The sequence below is a fragment of the Apiospora kogelbergensis genome (genome assembly GCF_038363985.1).
Source record: "Apiospora kogelbergensis strain CBS 113332 chromosome Unknown utg000007l_segment0_segment0, whole genome shotgun sequence".
NCBI lineage: Eukaryota > Fungi > Ascomycota > Sordariomycetes > Amphisphaeriales > Apiosporaceae > Apiospora > Apiospora kogelbergensis.
In genome coordinates this window covers 1,497,426-1,518,322 of record NW_027117424.1, presented here as the reverse complement: position 1 = coordinate 1,518,322, position 20,897 = coordinate 1,497,426, and the positions used below count along the sequence as shown (strand labels likewise).

At 52.2% G+C, this 20,897-nt stretch overlaps 3 protein-coding genes across 3 annotated transcripts; 2 read left to right on the top strand and 1 right to left on the bottom strand.

Moving 5' to 3' along the window:
• Positions 1-11,761: 11,761 nt before the first annotated feature.
• On the bottom strand, positions 11,762-13,022 carry PG998_010829 (uncharacterized protein; the record flags this gene model as incomplete). The annotated part of the gene is made up of 2 exons (XM_066877645.1): positions 11,762-12,498; positions 12,788-13,022. 2 exons carry the CDS (start codon positions 13,020-13,022, stop codon positions 11,762-11,764), a joined length of 972 nt encoding a protein of 323 aa, XP_066726699.1.
• Positions 13,023-13,371: 349 nt separating this feature from the next.
• PG998_010828 (uncharacterized protein) lies at positions 13,372-16,373 on the top strand (the record flags this gene model as incomplete). Its single annotated transcript, XM_066877644.1, has 3 exons — positions 13,372-13,421; positions 13,485-15,824; positions 15,899-16,373. 3 exons carry the CDS (start codon positions 13,372-13,374, stop codon positions 16,371-16,373), a joined length of 2,865 nt encoding a protein of 954 aa, XP_066726698.1.
• Positions 16,374-18,336: 1,963 nt separating this feature from the next.
• On the top strand, positions 18,337-19,399 carry PG998_010827 (uncharacterized protein; the record flags this gene model as incomplete). Its single annotated transcript, XM_066877643.1, has 4 exons — positions 18,337-18,521; positions 18,601-19,019; positions 19,079-19,310; positions 19,366-19,399. The coding sequence occupies 4 exons, from the start codon at positions 18,337-18,339 to the stop codon at positions 19,397-19,399; spliced, it is 870 nt and encodes a 289-aa protein (XP_066726697.1).
• Between the last annotated feature and the right edge of the window lie 1,498 nt (positions 19,400-20,897).

Below are 20,897 nucleotides of genomic sequence, written 5' to 3'. Positions count from 1 at the left end.
CTTGTCGAGTTTCGAGCACCCATATTTTATGCTTTAACGAGGTAATGTAAGTACTGGCGTGCTACTACCGCACTGTACATGCTGCCGTCACTCACTAGGCCCATTGTCGTGCAGGTTAGTAAGTGGTAGTAGGAGATGGCCATGACCATGAGACAACGTGAATCCAGGTGTCATTTTGGGTGCAAAACTGCTCACCATCTGTAACTGTAACATAAGTACAGTACTCTGTGTGTTGCGGGAACAGCCGACCAGTGCAGAAAGCTGCTTACACACATTCTATGTTTCGTAATCCACATTAGCCGTCTGACCTGCAGACAAACAGTCATCAGTGCGTTTGAGCCGCAGCCATGGCATCGCACATAGCATGGAGCACGTGCAGGTAAGCAGGTAAGCAGGCAAAGCAGGAGTACGACCTTGGCACTTGGGTTGGGTTGCGTACGTACGATGAGCAGATTGACTTTCATGGTGCGTCAGCTCAATTCGCGGGGGAGGCGCCAACGCTAGAACATTTCAGCATGACTCTTCTACAATCTGAAGAGAGAAAAAAAGAAATTTGTTCGCGTGTTTCGTCAGAGGCGCCCAGCTTTGGCCCTTGGCGACATAGTCGTACGCTATGAACAACCTGTCCAAGATCAGACGGTCTCTCTTCCCCCAGACAGGCACGAACCTTACCATTCTCCCCTTACCTTACCATCCAAACCGGGGCTTTCTTCGAACTTGGTGACAGATGTGACTGATATGATATGGCGTCGTTTCGCATGCAAAGAGCGGGCGGCTGACCAAAGACGGGCATGGAATGCCAGGCCCCTCTGAGAGAGTTAGGTATTTGGCCGTGGCAACCGCGGTTGTTCGGCATGGTATGTAGCAAACAACGAGCCAGATACTCCGTACCAGATGGGTTGTTGGATGGATAGCTCTCGTTGGGATCCATCCTTGCAGACTACCCTGCTGCTTCATCTTGTAATTTTTCGGCCGAGCGCACAGAGAGATACGAGTGTAGGTTCGAGGCACCCCAACCTTGCCGACGTTAGACACCAAATCCAGGTACCAAAACCTAGTCCTCATTGCTGAATTGAGCATACCTTCCGAACCTTGGTCTCGCCTACTCACTCAGCACCAGCCCCCAAGTGCCAAGCTATGGCAGACAAGGGGGAGGGGAACGGACTTCCTGATAGAACGGACGGACGGACGGTTGTCGGCAGCTACCTGCAAGCCGATAATAGCATGACAATCGGGCCATCTTGTGCACACAGTCGCATATGCATGTCGAAGTGTACTTGGAAAAGACTATGGCCTTTCGATGGATGGACTATGATAATTTGTCTATGACTCGATACGCAATATTAGCTGTAACATACTACCACTACCACTACCGCTATTGCGACTCCAGCGCAAAGGAAGCTGCGATCCTGTTCTGTATCGACGATCGAACTAGGAAATGCTTCAGTAAGACACGAAGTACTAAGGCGTAGGTATGTAGTAGCGCAAGGCTCGGCAGGTTCATAGTCTTGCTAGAAAAAACCGATACACTTGCCAGACATGACCCGAGCCAACTTTCAGGAACGCTTCTTGGCGTCGCGAAGGTGTTAGTGCCTAGGTGGCCAGACCAAAAGAAACCTTTCGGCTCGACGGGTAAGGTGCTTGTCACATAATTCGTTCGCGATTTTGCACTACGTACGGCGACCGGCGATTGAACGCAGGAGTTTTTTCGGCGATTGGAAACAATTGATGGAAATTGCATGACCAGCAAGGCTGGACCTACCCTCTTCGCAGGTGATGGATAGTAACAGCATTGGACATGGAGTATACAGTAGTACTATCCTATTTGGCGAGTTCCCAATGGTTTTTTCTCCCACATATGTTCTACGTGCCCCAAAGCTGGAGATCATTCAGCTGGACTGTTGGTGGTGTCCACCGCACCCTTCACACAAGACAGTCGAATGCTGCTTGACAAAGCAAATCGAAAAATTCCAGGACCAAGTTTGATATTCAGGTTGATCCTATGGGACAGCCGCTTTGCTCCTCCCGACCACATCCCACTTTTCCTGCGCTGTCCCCCTCCCTAATGCTTTGCTCTACTCCGTACTCTCTCTCACATGTGCCCGTCCAGGTCTCACATTTGCTATTTGCTCCTGTCTCCCCCACAGCAGCTGCTGCTTGATATTAGCTCCGCACACGCGCATGTATCAAATCTGTGATCATGATGTAACTCTGGATAATTCAGGTCGAGTGATGGGCCGCTAACACCTTACCGAACCCCTCCTCTCCCATTTCCGAAAGGGCGGTATGCCTAGTGCTAGTAATTAATATGATCTGCTTCCCGCGGCTGCAGACTGTTTTATTTCGGGGCTGTCGCGACCCTCGATTGGCAGCGCTGCGCAGTGTGGTACGAGAAAAAGAAGGAGGGGTCGATCCTGATTTCCGCCGCGCTCAATCAATTGGTGGGATGCTGGTCACCTGCTGCCCAATAGTACCTGCAGGCGTGCAAGGAAAAGGAAATGGAAGCAAAGGAACGAAAAAGAGGCCGAGTTGCTTTTTATTGGCCCTGCCAGCTGCAGGCTGGAATGAGTTGAAAGACATTCAAGGACGAAGATCACGGGAAGCTCGTTTCGAGATGATTGAGATTGTGTGGTTGAAATTGGTTATTATGTCTTTTTTTCTTGTAATCGTAGCAAGTGTAATTTGCCCGTATCTTCATTTCAATCGTTGGTTATCCGATTAATAGTTGCCGCCAAATAGAGATTCCCGACCCCGAAATGGTCCCCAGCTATAACCGCGTAGTGTCCAATCATCACTCAGCTTCCCCAGGGGTATCCGCGCACGCAAGCCCAATTCTTTGCAGAAGACGCCATGACGATGCTTTCTATGTGTACATGAAACCCATAATCCCCCGAACACCCCTTTGCGAGAAGATCCCATTCCAAATCATGAACCAATTGTTCCCGCATCCCGTTGATGGACAGTCGTGTGAACGGGTCCAGTGACCCCAGGTTCGACTTGGCCAGTGTATTATCGTACAACGCCTCAAATGTCAAATGAAATGACCAGGAGAGTATAAGAATCCGTCTGAGCCAGCTCTTAGTGAGATTGTGGGAACGGCAGGAGACTTTGAGGGCCGTTTCAAGTGCGATTGGTGATGCGGGACGCCAGACAGCCCGCATGCGACTATAGTTGCGGTGCGGGTTGCCAATGGGCGCCAGGTGCGCGCATGTAATCACCAATCCACTGTCGTAGTTGTTGTGTGGTGAGAGTTGAGGTTGTGTAAGTCCTCCTCCGCCCAAACGGCGAGAGCCCTGTGGGCCTCTAGGGAATATGCGTCCTAGAGGGCGGCGGCTCGAAGCAGAAGAACCAGAAGATCGATTGGTTCCAGTCAACCGATCAGTAAGTGAATGATGGCAGTAAGAATATCGGTGTCCTCGTGTTTCGTTCTGATAATAGTGTGTTGGTGTGTATAAAGCTCATCGAAGACTAGGCCTTATATCTAGCCTCTGGTGGGCAGAGGAGGCAGAGGTCGGTTTGGCGGCGGGCCGGGAGAAGGAGGCAGCTGCGAGGGGCGCTGGGCAGGCATTTCGAAGGTGGAGCAAGCCATTTTGATAGTTGTAGAAGATTATACCAAGTGTCTTTGGTATAGTATAGCGAGATGTTATTGTCTTCCGGGCTGTAGTAGCAACGGAAGGCTGTTGAGTGGTAGGTAGGTAGGTATGGTATAGAAGTGGGTGTAAGCTGGAGGCTAGACAACTGTTGGTAGATGTCGAGGTGATGTTGTTATATAAAGAGTAGATAGTAGGCTCTTGTTTGCAACTGATGATGGTCTGATGATCCTATGAATTGGAAACAAAGCTGTCTGATGGTTAGAGGGGAGAGGATGCCTTATGTATGTAGGTAGCCCGCGGTGATAGTCGTCTGTTTGTCCAGATTTAATGAAATATACTTTATGGGCGATACTTCCAAGGTTGTCGCTAGCTCGCATCAAGGCTCCAACGGGTACTTGGGTACACCGCCAGACTTTTGGCATTAGGTACAAGCCGGTTTACAAAGCAAAGCACGGAGCCATCTCCACCGTGATGGTATGAACACGCAGGCCGTCTCTGGTGCAAAGGACACCCCTGCAATCACTCAGCTCTCACTGGTTTGACTGACAAAAATAATCTCCCTGGCCCTGACAGGGGTCGGTAGTGTACACATACTAACAGTGACGCAGCTGTGTGTGTGTGTGCCACACCTCTGCAGCCCGTACCTCCGTACTGTACCTGCAAAGGTCAGAAGGAAAATGAAACAAGCATAAGCCCCTGGGACCATGTGCAGAGCCCCTGTCCGACACAGCGACAATGTACAGTACCTACGCCCGCATAGAGAGGCACTTTCCATGTTACATGATGTTACCTTGACACCTGACACCTGAGGGCCTCTCTGCTCTGAGGTGAGGTCGCGAGGTCGCGAGGTCGGTCTTCTGGTCCGGCCCTAAGCAAAGTCCTGAGTAACGGCCCTTACGGCCCCCCGAGAGTCCCATGTTGGTTCCTGGAAGTCAATTTGCTCTAAGCGCAGGGACTAGACTGCTTCTTGACCGATGAAATCCTTTCACGGGATTTGCAAAATGGCGGTCGAAGCACAGAGGAGCCGGAGGAGAAAAAAAAGAGGCCAGAATTTGCGACCGGGAAGCCCATGTTGGTGCTATTCTGTAGCCTGGTTCCAGGCAGAGCTGGCAAGAGCGGCAGTGATGAGGTGAGAACAGTCTTGAAATGAGCATCCCCACTCCGTAGAAGACTCATAGAACAAAGGGATGTCCACTCACTTTCCACTCTCTGCCCCAGATAATGCGCCCGAAGTGGTTTTTTTGCTTTCTTCTCGTCACGTCAGACGTATGTAGGGCAGCATTACAGCATGCCCTGGGGAACGAGCGGGCCAGTTTCCAAGGCAAGCCAGTGATTCGCTCGCTGCGCTGCATAAGACCAGATCCATAGCACGACTATCATCATGTAGTGAGCGGCTCTGGATGGAAAGACGTTCAGGCCAACAACGGCTGGTCCGGACTTGGGTGAAACACGGGCCAAAGACTGCTGGGCTTCACAAAGCGCCTCTCGTATGACAACTTGGATTGATATGACCCGATAAGACAGCATTCTGGTCGTCTGCTTGCCCTGTTGTAGGACACGACGCGACACGAAATCTCATTAGAGTTGCATGGACGTATGTACATACATCGGTCAGCTGGTCTATGTGGCCGCCTGTGTGCCCTGGAAATGGCTTCTTGTTACAAGGTTGTGACCCCTGTCTGCACTGGCAATAGCATTCCTACTTTTGAAGATCACGTTCAACAATCTGGGCGCCATGTCTTGCTTTTTGACTGCCAGTTTCCGCTTTGGGCCTTGTCGACAGGTCGAGAGGGGAAGAAGCAACTGGCTCTATGTCGGCGATCTGACTGCTAGTCCTGGCTAGCTGGCGGCTGGGGGAGGGGCTGGATGTCATTACATGTAGTCAGTTAATAGCATGAGTGCTTTTTTTTCTTCTTCGTGTCCGGCTTCGCGGACCAGGTGCCTGGGACTTGCAATGGAAAATATCCAACATCATCTCGATGTTACCGGGTCTGCCGAGTGCAGAAGCCATTGCTTGTATGAACACTTACGTCGCCGTGGTGGCTAAGCCTAACAAACCCAGCTGATGGAGGAAGGCAATTAACAGTTCTGAGATGGAGTGTTGTTTTCAGCCGTCCTAGTCGCAGGGAGGAGGAAGCAGTAGCTCGGGTAACGCAGGCCCACTCCAAGCTGATACATGTCTGTCGCGCACCGATACACCGACCCAACTGTCAAAAATGCCCTCTTCCTGGGCAAAACTGGTGTAAGTAATATGTAATGCGATAATCGGATAATACCACTCTGCATTCTCCAGGCTCGAGCATGAGCGCCAAAAAAACGCCCCCAGAAGACAGCACATCCATAAGTGACGTGCATGTGAGTCACAATGCGCTGTTTGGGGTATTAGCATGTCCCTCTTCAACTCCTCCCATACCCAATGTATGTAGATAGGATACGAAAGGCCACTTGCCGTTGCTCATTGGCCACGCCGTGACGGGCTGCTTACGGTCCAGCTTTCACATGGCCGCGATCCCGGCCGCCACTTTGGAAGCCGGGCAACGGAAGAAGAAATGAGAACCATACGTATCAGCTGATCCAGCCCTTCCGCAGCCAGGGTGGGATTGAATGTGCTCTTCTTGGATCGAATCGAGCATTACGATAATATCCCCCACAGGGCTGAGGCGAATTCCCATACCCTTGACCAGCGTAGCAGTAATCGCAGGAGCGAGATAGAAAGGAAATTTGCTATGTGTGAGGAGTACCTGCTCGGGGTTTCAAGCGCCTTCTTACTGGCCCTGTCTGTACCTATTGTACCTATCCCATGTCGCATGTAAGCACGTAGGTTTGGTCGTAAGTATGTACGGTTTAATGAAACGCTATGCTGATATGTAAAGGGAATACGGGCTGTCTAAGCCTCTCAGTCAGACGCAACCTTCCCCTTTGTGCTTACTTGGTACATATGAACTCTCAAGATTACGACTTGATCTTCGCTTTGACACGGACCTCCTCGGAATAAATTGATTGACTCGGATGCCGGTATACCTTTGATTGCGGCTGACTGCATGATTTCGGCGCTGTCTCGCTGCTCTAGAAATAGCCATGGTGGCTACAGGATTTCGATAGTCGCCGCCTGCCTTCCAGAGCCTGTTCTCAATGCCAGGCGACTATGTGTATAGCTGGCACTGAGCTTAGTCAAACCGTTACGCGCACTAGCGGTGATACCGCAAGAGACGGTCGATGCAGACATGCAGCCGTTGCCCGCCTTTTGGCAGCCATTAAGATAGCACCGAGACAACACGTATATAGAAAGAAACAGCATAAGGCTCTGGCTAATAATACCTGATACACCCGAAGACTATGTGAGGCACATTAGAACGAAGCCTACTGCCGCAGTCTGCTATACATGGAGCTGACGGCAAGACACGGCAATATCAATGTCACACCCAAGCCTGATCACTTGAGAGGTTCGTACGCGGAGCAGCAAGGCAGCCACAGTGTCACAAACAACAGGCTCGAACTGACCACCGTGGTGGTACACACAGCGCCGGCAGTTGTGGCTACCCCACTTCTGAATTATGTCCATGGACGATCGGTGACGCTATACTCAGGAGTTGGACTCCGTGGAAAGGGTCGCTTCCTGTACGAGCTGGACCCTGAATCTCATATCCCGAGTTTAGGAACTGCCATTGGACCAAGTGGGACTGGAGTTGTTAGCACTCAGTGGCCGATGGCGCCGGTCACGCCGCAGAAGCCCGCACGCTACTCAACAGAAGGGAGGAAAATTACGAATGGAAGGAAAAAGAGGGCAGAAGGACAGGGAACGGCCGTTGTCATGATACAAGCAAGCCATGTCCAAGCCATGTGTCAATCCTGCTCAAGCGTGCAAAGCACTACTAATTGCAGCGGTTGCGGTAAATTGCGGTGGGGTCGGCGAGCTCAAACAGCAATGCGCCGAGCTGGGCTGGCAGGCAGATCATTTGTGGTTTAGCAGCAGACTCTAGCCACTAGCAGTGCTTAACGAGCTGAGTGGCAGCGTGGTTCGGGCCATTTGCCACCCAGGCCCAGCCTTCCAGCCAAATGCAGTACATGCGCCACTTTTCCTGAGATGAAGCACGGTCTCTGTGGAGAAGATCTTGCAAAAAAAAAAAAAAAGGAAGGGGAGGAAAGCTTCCAGAAGGTTTCCAGACACGGACCCATTTCGCTAAAGCTCCTGCAACGGCTTTGAAGTTTGAATGGTTCCTGAGTCTCGACTAGGGAACGATGTCCATCTCTCGGCACAAGCGAAAGACCCCCATTGTTTCATCTCAACGTCTCCTGGGCCTGTGCCTGTCGCTCGCTGCCCCTATGAGTTCTGGAGTCCGGAGGAGTTCCAAAATATCAATATTGCTCTTGCTCGGGCAATAGTAGAAAGAGACTGCTCAATGCGATACAGGAGGAGAAACTTCTTTGCGTGCCGTTTGCGTCAGGAATGCACTGCCCCTGGTTTGATTGGATCGCCGAAACGAAGCGAACCTTCTCTCCTTCTCCTTGCTGGCTGGCGGCTGGCCAGTTCAAACCCTGTTGAGGTGTTGCCCTGAAAACCCTGCGCGCCGCATCGCCGAATGCGAGCAGTCATCTGATGTCCTCCTGCCTGTCCCCGAATGTCCAGCAGCCCTACTGTGTGAGGGCATGCCACATGCATGCATGTACAGTACAAATCGGACGATACCGCCTACCTGCTCTCCCTCAGCAACCACCCCAGCCAGTCTCCCCAACCAACCACCAGACCAGCTCCTTTCGGTAGTTGAGCTTTGACACCTCCTTCTGCGAGTGGGTGGTCTCCCCCAATGTGGAACTGGAAACCTGGCAGATTTCAAACTTGGTCATCACTTCGTCTGGTATGGAGCAAAGTAACCCGTTCCTGGCTTTCGGAGCCTCAATCTTCATCTGATGTTGTTACCCACTCCAAACCTTAGTTGACCTGGAGTTCTCCGAGAGTGCCAGGAGTCAATCAATATCGTCACCGCTGCTTGCAAATATGTACACAGCCACCTATGGCCTATGGCTACATATCTGATAATCCGGGAATCTCGGCTCCTCTGCGGGGCCATCTACTTCACCTGAGATGTCAATCGCGGCATGCCGTAGGTAATCGGGTTTACATACTCTCGTTACGTTACGGCCCTGCTCGTTTGACTGGCGTCACAGGCTGATAAGTAGGTCTCCATAGGCCTGTAACAAGGCTTGAGGCAATCTGCAGTCTGGTGTCCTTTCCGGCCAAGGTTACTATGCCTTTATATCCGGCCTGTTGGTTCATGGTCAGCTGCCAGCCAAATGCAGGCACTTTCTTGCTGGATTCGACCGGCAACTTGTTTCTGATTCGCTCGTTGCTACATGCTAAATCTGAGTCATCTATATATGTTGTACTCGTATAAAGTAGCGCATTTACCCCGGCTTCCTGTCAGCTGACGGCAGCCAATCCTTGGTGTTTCGTTCTTGGTACAACGAATGCAATTTGTAATCGGCCTCGCGCCGTCATACCAGGTCTGATGGTGGTTCGACTGTGGTGCATGAAAGGAGGCTCGTCATGAAGGTGACAACAAAACCAGCGATACTGATCCCCCGCGCATGCCGTACGCCCGACACGATTAAAATGTCAGAAGCTAATAAACCGGGCATGCACCGTTATGCTAGGTGGTATGTATGCCTTGGATTTGACAATGACGAATGTTACGAGACGTCGTATTCTGGCGGATAGCTCGGTGCTCGGTAGCAGGCTGGTTGCTTGGTTGAGAAAAGTCCTGCCACGCAGCTCATCCAATGGCAATCTCCAGTGTCCTCCAAGGTGACGGAGATCGGCAAAAGCAAGGCACACACACATCTGTTCGACCAGATCATTATCTGCTTGTGCCGTGCTACCTCCATACCAGCTGCTCCCACGTGGAGCAGGGGCTGGCTGCACTTTTGGGGAGACACCCTTGTCACGCCGTCGCCTGGATTGGACAAATCTGGCAATCCGTTCAGAGACCTGACTGACCCAGTCAGCCGGGTGTATGTAAACTGCCTGACACGCATTCTTCCCGCCACACAAATCGGCGGTCAGCATTTGTTTCGGATGCAGCCAGCATGAGATAGATGTGCCGTGCCCCTTGGGCTAATCCCCCAGGAAAAGGAACCAATATGTTGCCTCACGCATAGCAGCCAATGGGACACCATCCTCGTATCTTTGGCTGAAGGCCATGATTCTTCCTATCGTGGTGCCTGGACTGTCTCCGGACTCTTTTGCTCACCTCGGCTGACGCCTGCGGCCAGAACGACCTATCAACAGCCAATCGCGCATGATTTCAGCACCACTGGCTGGAAACACGTCCGTCACTGGGTGGGCGTCTTTCCCGAGGAATATCTATCGCATTCCGTGCTTTTTTGGGGTCGTGCCGGACATCTCGGTTTCGGGTTTTCTGGCAATGTTGGAGGAGTCAATAAGCAATTAATCAACTGACATTCAGCCCTCCCACCCGAGCCACCGGATTGCAGTAAGACACAGTGATCAAATGTAGCTACTTCGTTACCTTGTGGCCGCAATATGTTCTACAGAGACGGAAGGATCCTCGCTTCTACTAGCTCGGAGTCTAGCTATATCAACGCGAACTTCCATCAGAAGGAAGTTCAAGCATAGGCCGTGTTTTGGTGGCTAGCTCCATGCAACCCTCTGCTTACATATTGGCAATATGTAGGTACTCCCTGGCTCCCAATCTCTGTCTATCTGAGAAGGCGTGCTTACCGGGATTATGGGCAGCTGATTAGGGAAGAAGCCAGGGCAGTAGCCAGGGGTCCAACACTTCCCGTCTCGCCAGCAGCTCGGCAAGTAGTTCACGAGCCATGCAGTCCCAACCAGCTGGTTAGTCTGCGAGACATCGATGGCGCGGGATTTGGCGATCATTTCAGACGCATCGGGAAGAAGACTTGGCCACGGCGACCTGACGGATGGTACCGCGAGTGAACAACAAACGTCCACGTAACTGATACGACTCCTAGCTCTTTTCGGTCAAAGCATGGATCGTTATCTCGCGTTGGAAAGAGCCAGCGATATGGCACCCTACGATGAGCGTGATGAATCATGATACAGGCAATAAGATAATGCCGGTCGTTATAGTGCCGCGTGACCAGGCCAGCAGGGGTCTCAACCGGCCGACGACTTGTTTCTCCGTGATAGATGCAAAGCCGGAGGGGTCGGCAGCGCAGGCAGCATGCAATTCCTACCTTGCTGGGCGCTGAGCGCAGATAGCGTAGAGTTTCTTGTTTCATTTTGCGCTGATCGACACTGGGGTATCATATGATAACGCGATTTGACACGTACAACTCACACATTCCAAGCAAACACTTGGGGATGATTATCATACCGGATCCATGTCAAACGGCCAGGCTATCGAACGATGTAGATGTACGTAAGTATGCGCACGCACTCCTCTGATTCCCGTCAGCATTGGCAATTGGGGGGGACACGAAGAAGATGGAGGGGGGCTGTGCATGGCTTATGATGTGGTTGTACCTATATCAATAGTACAGTCCTAAGCCTTGCTCAGCTCATGCAGGCCGGCCAACGGGTATCAATCAAAGCAGACGGGTGTATGATAATCTAATATTGGGCAGTTGGGAGGGGGCGGTCTCCTGGGCGGTAGGCCACGCATTCGGCTCAATGCTGATGAAACAGATGCACGACGACTTGCAAACCAACTGCAGCTCAGATGTGTACAACATTGTTGTTGGGAGTGACGAGGACGGGAAGCAATGAACCCTTTCCCCACACTCTCCCCGGGGCGTCCAATTCCACTCCACGCCGCCTGTTTGCTTGTTTCTTGGCTTCTAATTATTGTCTCTCCAGGTGTGCGACCAGGTGTCTCCAAGTGTGTGTGTGTGTGTGACCGGACCTACGATCTCCACCGTCTCTATTCGACCCATAAAACGTATAATTATATCGTTGCTTGATTGGTGAATCCAATGGGTTGGGCCTTCTCTCAAGCCACTGACAAATCAGCTGAAGAGTACGGAGTGTATGGAACAGGGAATCAATCATCATGGGCCTCGTTGCAGTCGGCCCTCGATTGATTAAGAAGAGCCTTGGAGCAACAACGCATAGCATGACACTTGCAGTTGCCGCATTAGCCAGGACATGCATCATCAGCATCATCGTCATGAATCCTCTTCAGAGATCACGATGTACCGCCTGCTTCTGCTTCGGCTCCGGCGGGGACCTGGGTCGAAATGATAAAGTTCTCCATCATGGCTGAACCGCCGCCTTGTTTACCCTTGCTGATCGCTCCGCCCCCACCGCTTGCCGTTGCATTGCTCTGGTCGCGGCGCTTAACGACCAAACAAAGCACTCGCCCGTAGATGGAAAAGCCCTCATACGAGATGTCCATCGCCAGTTTCTTTTTATCATCCCCGTCCGCCGCTGTATTATTCTCATCTGCCGCGGCAGCCTCCTTGCGTCGCTTGGCAGGGGGCTGGCCACTTGCAGCCGATCGCGCCAGGCCACCCTCGTCGTATGCATCATCCCCGTCCTCATCATCCGACGAGGGGATGACCTCGAAGTCGCTTTCGCCCCCATGCTGCTGCTCGTCCTCGGCCTCCGCCTCCGCCGTATTTCTCCGCGCCCGTTTGGGTCGGCTGCTGGTAGCTGCCGCGCTACCCGTAACAGACGCGGGGGCCAAGGGGATCGCATCCAGCAGCAGGCCCTCGTCGTTGTCGCTCTCTTCGCGCCGGATGGTGATGGCCCCGGACGCTGCATGCAGATCTACGTCGAGAGGCGCTTCATGAGTGGCCCCAACGAGGCGTCCCGAGTTGGACGTCAACTTGGTCTGCGTAGTATCATGGAAGTGTTTGTGCTTCGTCACCAGCGAATGGCGCGTAGTCGTCTCGGTAAGGAATATGGACACTTCGAAGTCGTCTGTGATACCCCACACCCCGGGATATGGTTAGTTAATCTTTTTTTAACGGAGGTATGCTTGCATCATGTCCAACATAAAACACATATATTGCCGAATTGGAATGCGTTCATAGACTTGCGGATCCTATGGGGGCGTGTAACCATTGCCGCCGAGGGGCTGAAAAGCACCCCGAGACGTACTGTACATCGCGAGCTACAAACCTCTGATAGACAGTGACCTATGTTATGGAAAGTGAAAACTGCATGCATGATCTGTTGTTGGTGGTTGTTGTACCACTCGCTCGCTTACCTTCAACCACGACATCCTTGATGCCCTTTTTCTTGGTGCTCTTCTTCCGACTGCGTTCTTTCTCCTCGCGGAGCTTCGGCAGAACGAGCGGGCGCACGCTCTCAATCACCCTTGGCAGGACTGGTTTCCGCGGGTTGAGCAGCCATGTCTGGGCAAGTGCCGGGTTGTCCAGGTAGATGCGGCATTCGATGACCGAGTATTTGGTGATGCGAAGATACCGCCGGATTGGCGCCATGACGAGCTATGGGCACTTCTCATTACGGGCCCGCAAGATGAGATGTTGATTTGTGGTGTAAACGACAATGTCTCGAGATTGTCGATGACGATGTCCGGGATAGGTGAGTTGTAGCCTTGCATGTGCACATGTGTAGCTGGCTTGTTAGTCTGGATCTGTGATTGGTTAGGTGGTGAGAGCATCTCCCCCACCACGGCATCATTCCGCTAGTGGCTGAAGCTACAATCTGATTTGCGGGCGGCGCAACACTCAATTGCTTGAAGCTCTGAAAAAACGAAGAAGCTGCTCCGACGACGTTGATAGAATTGGAGCCTATATCGAGTGACCTCGCCATGAGCCCGAGGTAGTCATGTCCAAAAAATGGTCGGCAACCCTGAGGCTGCCAAAGTCCACATTCCCGTATGCCACTCTGTGTGAATAGCTTTGTATGTCCGTGTTCTTACTGAACTTTTGCTTGCCTAGACCGAGACCTCTACCACAGTTTACGGAGCAGTATATTAAACGATCCACCGACGACTACTACGAATGGCAGAAGTCAAACCGACCCTCCGATGATCAATTCATCTTGCACGATGGGCCTCCGTACGCCAATGGTGACCTCCACGTCGGCCATGCCTTGAACAAGATCCTGAAGGACATGATCCTTCGTGTTCAGATCCAGCAAGGCCGCCAGGTCGACTATGTACCCGGCTGGGACTGCCATGGACTCCCCATCGAGATGAAGGCGATCGAGAAGTCCGAGGGCAAGCATTTGTCGCCAATCGAGACCCGCAAGGTCGCCCGGAACCTTGCGACGAACACGGTCATCAAGCAGATGAAGAGCTTCCGCTCTTACGGCGTTATGGGCGACTGGAACCGGCGGTGGACCACTATGGACGTAGCCTACGAGATTCGGCAGTTGCGACTGTTCCAGAAGATGGTCAAGAAGGGCTTGATCTATCGGAGGTACAAGCCAGTCTACTGGTCCCCGTCCTCCAAGAGCGCGCTCGCCGAGGCCGAACTGGAATACAAAGAGGACCATGTTTCAAACGCTGCTTGGGTACGGTTCCCCATCGACGAGTCCTGGAGGACGCATCCCTCCCTCGCTTCACTTGCCGAGTCGGTTTCACCGACAACGCGCCTGTATGCAGTCATATGGACCACCACTCCATGGACTCTGCCCGCCAACCAGGCCATCGCCGTGCACGACGACCTTGAGTATGTCGTTGTTGAGAACGAAGGTGTCGCATACATCGTAGCCTCGAGCCGAGTCGAAGCCTTCTTGGCCAAGATACCGGGCAACCCAAGCTCAGTGGCCATTCAAGGCAGCCAGCTGAATGGTTTAAAATACACAAATCCAGCGCAAGGAAAGTCAGGCAAGCCCCAACCCATAATACATGCCGATTTTGTTTCAGCGGATTCCGGAACCGGTCTTGTCCACCTGGCTCCTGGCCATGGTTTCGATGATTACGAAGTTTGTCGCGGGCTCGGCTTGCCAATCACTGCTCCGATTAACCACGAGGGGGTCTTCACGCAGGAAGCATACCCTGATGACCCCTCGAAATTGACGACTGCCCCGTCGGTCATTGAGGGCGCCAGTCAAGCGGTCATCGACTTGTTGGGTCAAGATGTGCTGGCATCGGAAAGTCATCGGCACAAGTATCCGTACGACTGGCGGACAAAGCGACCGGTCGTTATAAGGGCAACGGAACAATGGTTTGCGGACGTTGGGTCTATTAAAGATGAGGCACTAGCCGCTTTGGAGAAGGTGCGTTTCGTGCCAGACTCGGGCAAAAACCGTCTATCCAGCTTCATCAAAGGGAGGAGTGAATGGTGCATCTCGAGACAGCGCGCTTGGGGTGTGCCAATTCCAGCACTCTACGACAGCAACGGTGCCGCTATTGTTAGCGATGAAATCGTCGGCCATATCATAAATGTCATTCAGGAGCGTGGCATCAATGCATGGTATGTGGACGAGTTGGACGACCCTGCCTGGGTCCCAACCGAACTGCATGGCCGGGGGTACCGCCGCGGCACTGATACAATGGACGTGTGGTTCGATAGTGGCAGTAGCTGGAGCATGCTGCCTGGCCAAGCAGATGTCTACTTGGAGGGCTCTGACCAGCATCGAGGCTGGTTCCAGTCAAGTCTTCTAACGCGCATCGCTGCCGGTGCCGTCGAAAACTCCGACTTCTTAAAAGGGGCCCCTTTCAAACAGTTAATCACGCATGGTTTTACTTTGGATAAGGAAGGCAAGAAGATGTCGAAGTCACTAGGAAACGTCATGGAACCGCATCAGGTTATGGACGGGTCATTGTTGCCCCCTATGAAAGTTAAGGGCAAAGGAGGACGTCGGAGCGATGCTCTGGGCGCGGACGCTCTCAGACTATGGGCAGCCAGTAGTGATTATACACGAGATGTCGTGATCAGTGTCCCGGTGCTCTCTGCTGTCCACACGGCTTTGCTCAGATATCGGTCCATCGTTAAGATGCTACTAGGTTCTATGCATGAATGGGCTCGGTTGGCACCTTTAAGTGTTACGGACCATATCGCCATCGTCCAGTTACAGGATACCATGGGAGAGGTTGAGATTGCATTCAAGAACCATGAGTTCTACAAGGGCTTCAATGCCATCAACCGATGGGTCAGCAATGACTTCTCTGCATTCTACCTCGAGGCCCTGAAGGACCGTCTTTACTGTGGCGACGGCGGTGGAGTGCTTGAACCCATCCTGTATGGATTCTTACGCATGCTTGCGCCAATGACGCCTTCCTTAGTAGAGGAAGCCTGGGACCACCGACCAGACTGGCTCAAGAAGGACGCGTAAGTACATGTTCAGCTCCTATTCCAAACCCGGCAGTTTAGTAATGTCTCGACTAACCAAACAATTCTGATAGTGCGGCGCTTCATCCCTTGCGACAACACTACAACGAACCCCTAGTTAAATCTAACCGCCTTTATCTGGACCTCGACGTTGTCCGCAACGACATCCCTGTCCTCATGGCTGTCCATGCCGCTGTCAAGGCCGGTCTCGAAAGGGCCCGTAACGACAAGGTCCTGGGCCAGTCACTGCAGAGCTCCGTCATCTTGACCGTGCCTGATGAAGCTGCGGCGTTGAACGCGGTGCTCGACAGGTACGCGCTCGAACTGGACGCGATGTTTGTGGTTTCCTCGGTCGAGATCAATGAGGCTATTGATGACGAGGCTGCTTGGAAGTACGAGCAGGAGTTCGAGGTCGATGGTGTTAAGGGCACAGTCACAGTGCTCCCTCCTAGGGATGCGAAGTGCCCTAGATGCTGGAAGTATGTCGCACCGGTCGAGGACCAGCTCTGTGGGCGATGCGAGGTCGCCATCAAGAGCGAGGTTGTGTAAAAAGAACATGTGTATCAAATTCCCACCCAATGCGATGTATGATACAAGGAGCTCTGAGAGCTGTGTGATAGAGTTAGATAAAACACGTATATTGCAAATACACACATACTACTCCCAAGATCATATGACAACCCAGTAGCTTTAATATTTCACGACTATGCATTCTCTTCGGCCAATCCCGATTGGTGCTACGACTGAAGTGTTGCCAGCCACAGCCAGGATAAGTTAACCACAGGCCCTTGCTTCTAGGCAAGGGACACATGGAGGAAATAGAGGTGCTCACGCATTGGTTACATGATCAACTTCCCGCAGGCAAGGCCTTATCAGCAGATCTGCTCTTATATATCTAACACCACCCTGATGATATATCTGACCCCTTGGGAGGTCCGGTTACTCCCACGTCTCGCAGCCATGATACAGAGTGGAACTCGTATACATACATCTATCGTGGACACCAGGCTGGCACCCCCAGAGTGTAAGCTCGGGTCTAAAGCCACTGCCTTGGGGGTTGATAGTCCGCCTGGCGAACCATGACATCGCCAAACCTTAGGTTTGTAGATATCTTCTCACCCAACCATTCACACGTCCTCCGCCAAATTGGAAGCATCACGACGACGAATGAATTGAGGCTTCATTACTTCTTAGCTATATGGTGTTTACCGAGTTATTTGCCACGTTTGGCAGTGCTGTTGTCCTCATCCACCAATCCATCTATAAGCTTCGGCATGCATCCGTGAGACGGCAGTCGGTGATGTCAAACAGATGGCCCTGTGGCCAAGACGACATGCAAACGACACTTGATGCAAAGGTAGCCGGCAGCGGATGCGCTAGAAGACCCATGGATCTATGTAGACAGATTGCATCTCCAGTCAAATGCGGGCCATATCTGTATGCATGTCATGATGCTGAAACGATTTCGTTCCTCGCCGGCTTCGAGAAGCCTTGGGCCCCGAGGTGTGTGAGTCACAGAGGGCCAAGTCAAGACAAGTTGCCATTGAATGTGTGCAACGATCCCCGGTCCAAACGAATATGATGGGACTGGGGGCATTGAGTGGCGTGGGCCAGAGACCCCGCCGCAGCCCATTTCAGCCGGGTGAGCATCGAATTGTTGACGAACGAGATGCTCGAGAAGCTGTTAGCAGATGCATCCCGGAAAAGGAGGTTGCACAGTGGGTGTAAGCATTGAAAAGGTGCTGGCATTGGTCCGGCCTTGGCAGTGTGCCTAACACCTGGGCGAGGACCTTGTGAATCCGCCTGGAGAGGCGAACAAGGAGATGGCTGGACGGAGGCGTAGTGCAGGGGCCCGGGATCTGCAGATACGCCTTCGCCTCAGCAAGATCCCAGGCCGTGCCCCTGGACGAACCATGCTCTTAGGCCTCCTTGAGACTCACAGTGCTCTAACATCCCCCCGGAAGCCAGCTTTAGGTTGCGTCCGACTGCTGCAATGCCCACTAAAACACCGGGCCTCGAGACGCCTAAGCTGGCTTAGCTGCCTTAGCCGGGCCTCGTCTGTCCATTAAACCGACTCACGTGATATCGGGTACATTTCGTGTAAATTGGTGTGGGGCTGGAACGCGTTCCCTCCAAGTATACAGCGTGACTGCCTTGAGGCCTCATGAATTCACACAGAGGCAGCATGGGCCAGAGCGCGCATACATACTTAAGACGCGTCCAGCCCATTAGATTCTTCCCTTTCAATTATCCGCGCCCTCGGTATCTCAGGTAGGCAGACAAGAACTCGTCGTCACACATCTCTTTTTCCTCCTCTTTCTCATTAATTCCATCACTCCTTCGGTGTAAGTCGTTCGCATGCTCCAAATCGCCACTATTTAAACCACAACTCCCCCGACAATCCGCCATCCTGCGGTCGCTGGTCGCTGGTCCCTGATTGAGGCTTCTGCCATCCGGAGATTCAATTCGTCCCACTACTCCATCACTCCGACACATCTCTCACAAACTCAACATGTTCAGCACCAGCAGACGCCACGAGGCTCCCAGCCGAACCTCTTCGAAAGTTCACAAGGTCAGCAAATCGAGCTCTTCCTTCAACAAGAGCCATGCCGGCGTTTCCAAAAGCCGCCATGAACCACGACGCCGCCCGACAACGGCAACCATGTCCAACAACGACGCATCCACGTCGCCCACGAGGTAAGTCTACTCCTTTCGGGATTCTCAATGCTTTCATCCCACTTCGTAGTTGCCTGATCTGATCCGTCTTTTTATACAGCACCTTGACTCCTTCTATTGTTACACTCGTCATCGGAAGAGATCAGCGTATCTTCGCCGCTCATGAAGATGTTCTCTGTGCATCACCTTGGTTCCAGCGCCATCTGTCGGACATGTACTTGGATACAGAATCGGCGAACAACAAGCGTATCTACCTGGCCGACGAGGAGCCTGAAATCTTCTCGTCCATCTTGGAATACATGTACAAGGGGGACTACTATCCTCGCTTGGTTCACAATAAGAAGCGAAACTCGTGGGAGATTGAACAGCTCGAGAGCGATGGCCGGGGCACTACAGAGTCGACCGTCTATCATCATGCTACCGACGGCGACCTCCTCAAGGACACTGTCATCTACTGCACTGCTGATAGATACGGGCTTGAGGAACTCAAGCGAGTCGCCTTGCGGAAGCAGGGTCTCCGTAAGTTCACTTCCTCCCCCACTCACTCTTTCACTCAAGGCTGACGGTGTTATCTATAGAATCTGGAATCCAGTGCAGCACCATCCTGGCTTCGGCTCGCTATGCCTACGCCAACACGCCCGACACTGACTCCAAGCTGAGGGCACATTACCTTGCTCTCATTATCCGGAGCCGCAGCACATTCAAGCGCAGTGGAACGATGCAGCTTGAAATGTATAACGGCGGGACCCAGCTTTTCTTCGATCTGTTCGTCGCGCTCTGTAACCATGTCGATGACATCTCCACTGCTTCGTAAGTCTCCGTACCCTGTGGCAATATCGCTTCCATGCACTAACAAAGCTCGTAGGAACACCCCACGCAGCAACAAGCACTTCTTCTAGGCCACCCACTTTCGGCTAGTTTGTTGAGATCATGTCTTTTCCTCTTGCCCCTGCACACTTTCCATTTTAAGCGTCTAATCATCTCCTCGAAACTTACTCCTCGACTTTAATGATTCATGTTCTCTTCCTTTCTTTTCATTTAAGGCTTGGGAATCGAACGAGGCGAGATAACGAGACAAATACCACTTCACGGCGTACTGGCGTTTCGCTGAGCCCTTTCGGCGGGCTTTTTACTTTTAATTTCCTATCTGCACTCCTGTACTATTACTCCTATCGCCAAATTCGCCCCCGTCGAATTTGCATTGTTATTGCTTCCACATCCCGGCGAGGAAATTGAGAGACTAACTTCACGGAGGAAAAACCCCTGAAAAAGCACTTGAGGCGTTTTTGGATTTCTGTACGAGACGAGCACACATACACATTTTCGGCGTGGTACCTTCTGCGAAGGAACAACGAGATATTGGGATTGACTGCCAACCTGACGGCTGAAGGGACTTGTGGCACGAGCACTGAAATTTCGAGACTGACGAGATGAGATACCATAAGAGGATGACGGGAGAAGTTCATTTGTACAATTATCATTCACGACTTTCGTTGATCGTGTATCACGCCCTGATCGTTACGGGAGAGTCGTACTTGTTAGATCAGGGCCAAGAAAACGAAGAAGAAATGAAGAGAGCAGACAGACATGGAGAATCTACCTTCTCTGTACATATTCACCAAGACTACCCAAATTCGCACAACCGACGATGTGAGAAGGCTTCTCGAGTAAAAGTCGTTTAGTGCTTTTTTCGCAGCATGTCCCAAATTTAGCCAAGACACAGCAGCCGGTTGGATCTAGCAAGTTTGGGAGTCAGCCTGTCTCTCACGCAGTGTTGACCACAACTCTGAGCGACCTGTCACTTCTTGACCCATCGAAGATATGCACTCAGGGCATGATTCGCCAATGGGCGACCCATGATCCCGGCAGGACCATGGGGGGGGAAAATGAAAGAAAGTTAAAGTGGTTGCATTAGTGCAGGATGGGGTGTGTGGAACTCGGACGCCCCGTCTCTCCAGGATGTCAGTCAGACAGGCAGACAGTTATGTTTCGGTAAGCGGACGGATGGGTGTGTGTGTGTGTGTGTGTGTGTGTGTGTGTATGCGAGTTGCCGTTGGGGACGTGAGTCACTGTGTAAGATGTGCCAAGTCTACATAGACTATACACCGTTTGCCACAAGCGAGGACAAGGAAAGGCACGTAATCATGCCAAGAACGGAGTGAGTCCCCTATCGAGATGGCATATGCATGCCCATGATGAGCCCTAGCTGTAATTCGGTGTAAATCAATATCGCAAGACTTTGGCCGGCCGACAGACACCGCCCTGAGAGACGGTGTGAAGGCTTGTTGGGGGTGCCACCGGAAGACGAAGGAGCCCTCATGTTACACCACTTCCCGCGACGGAACGGGAGGCAGACACCGCCATTGCCATGATCAAGCAAGCAAAAGCAATAGGTTA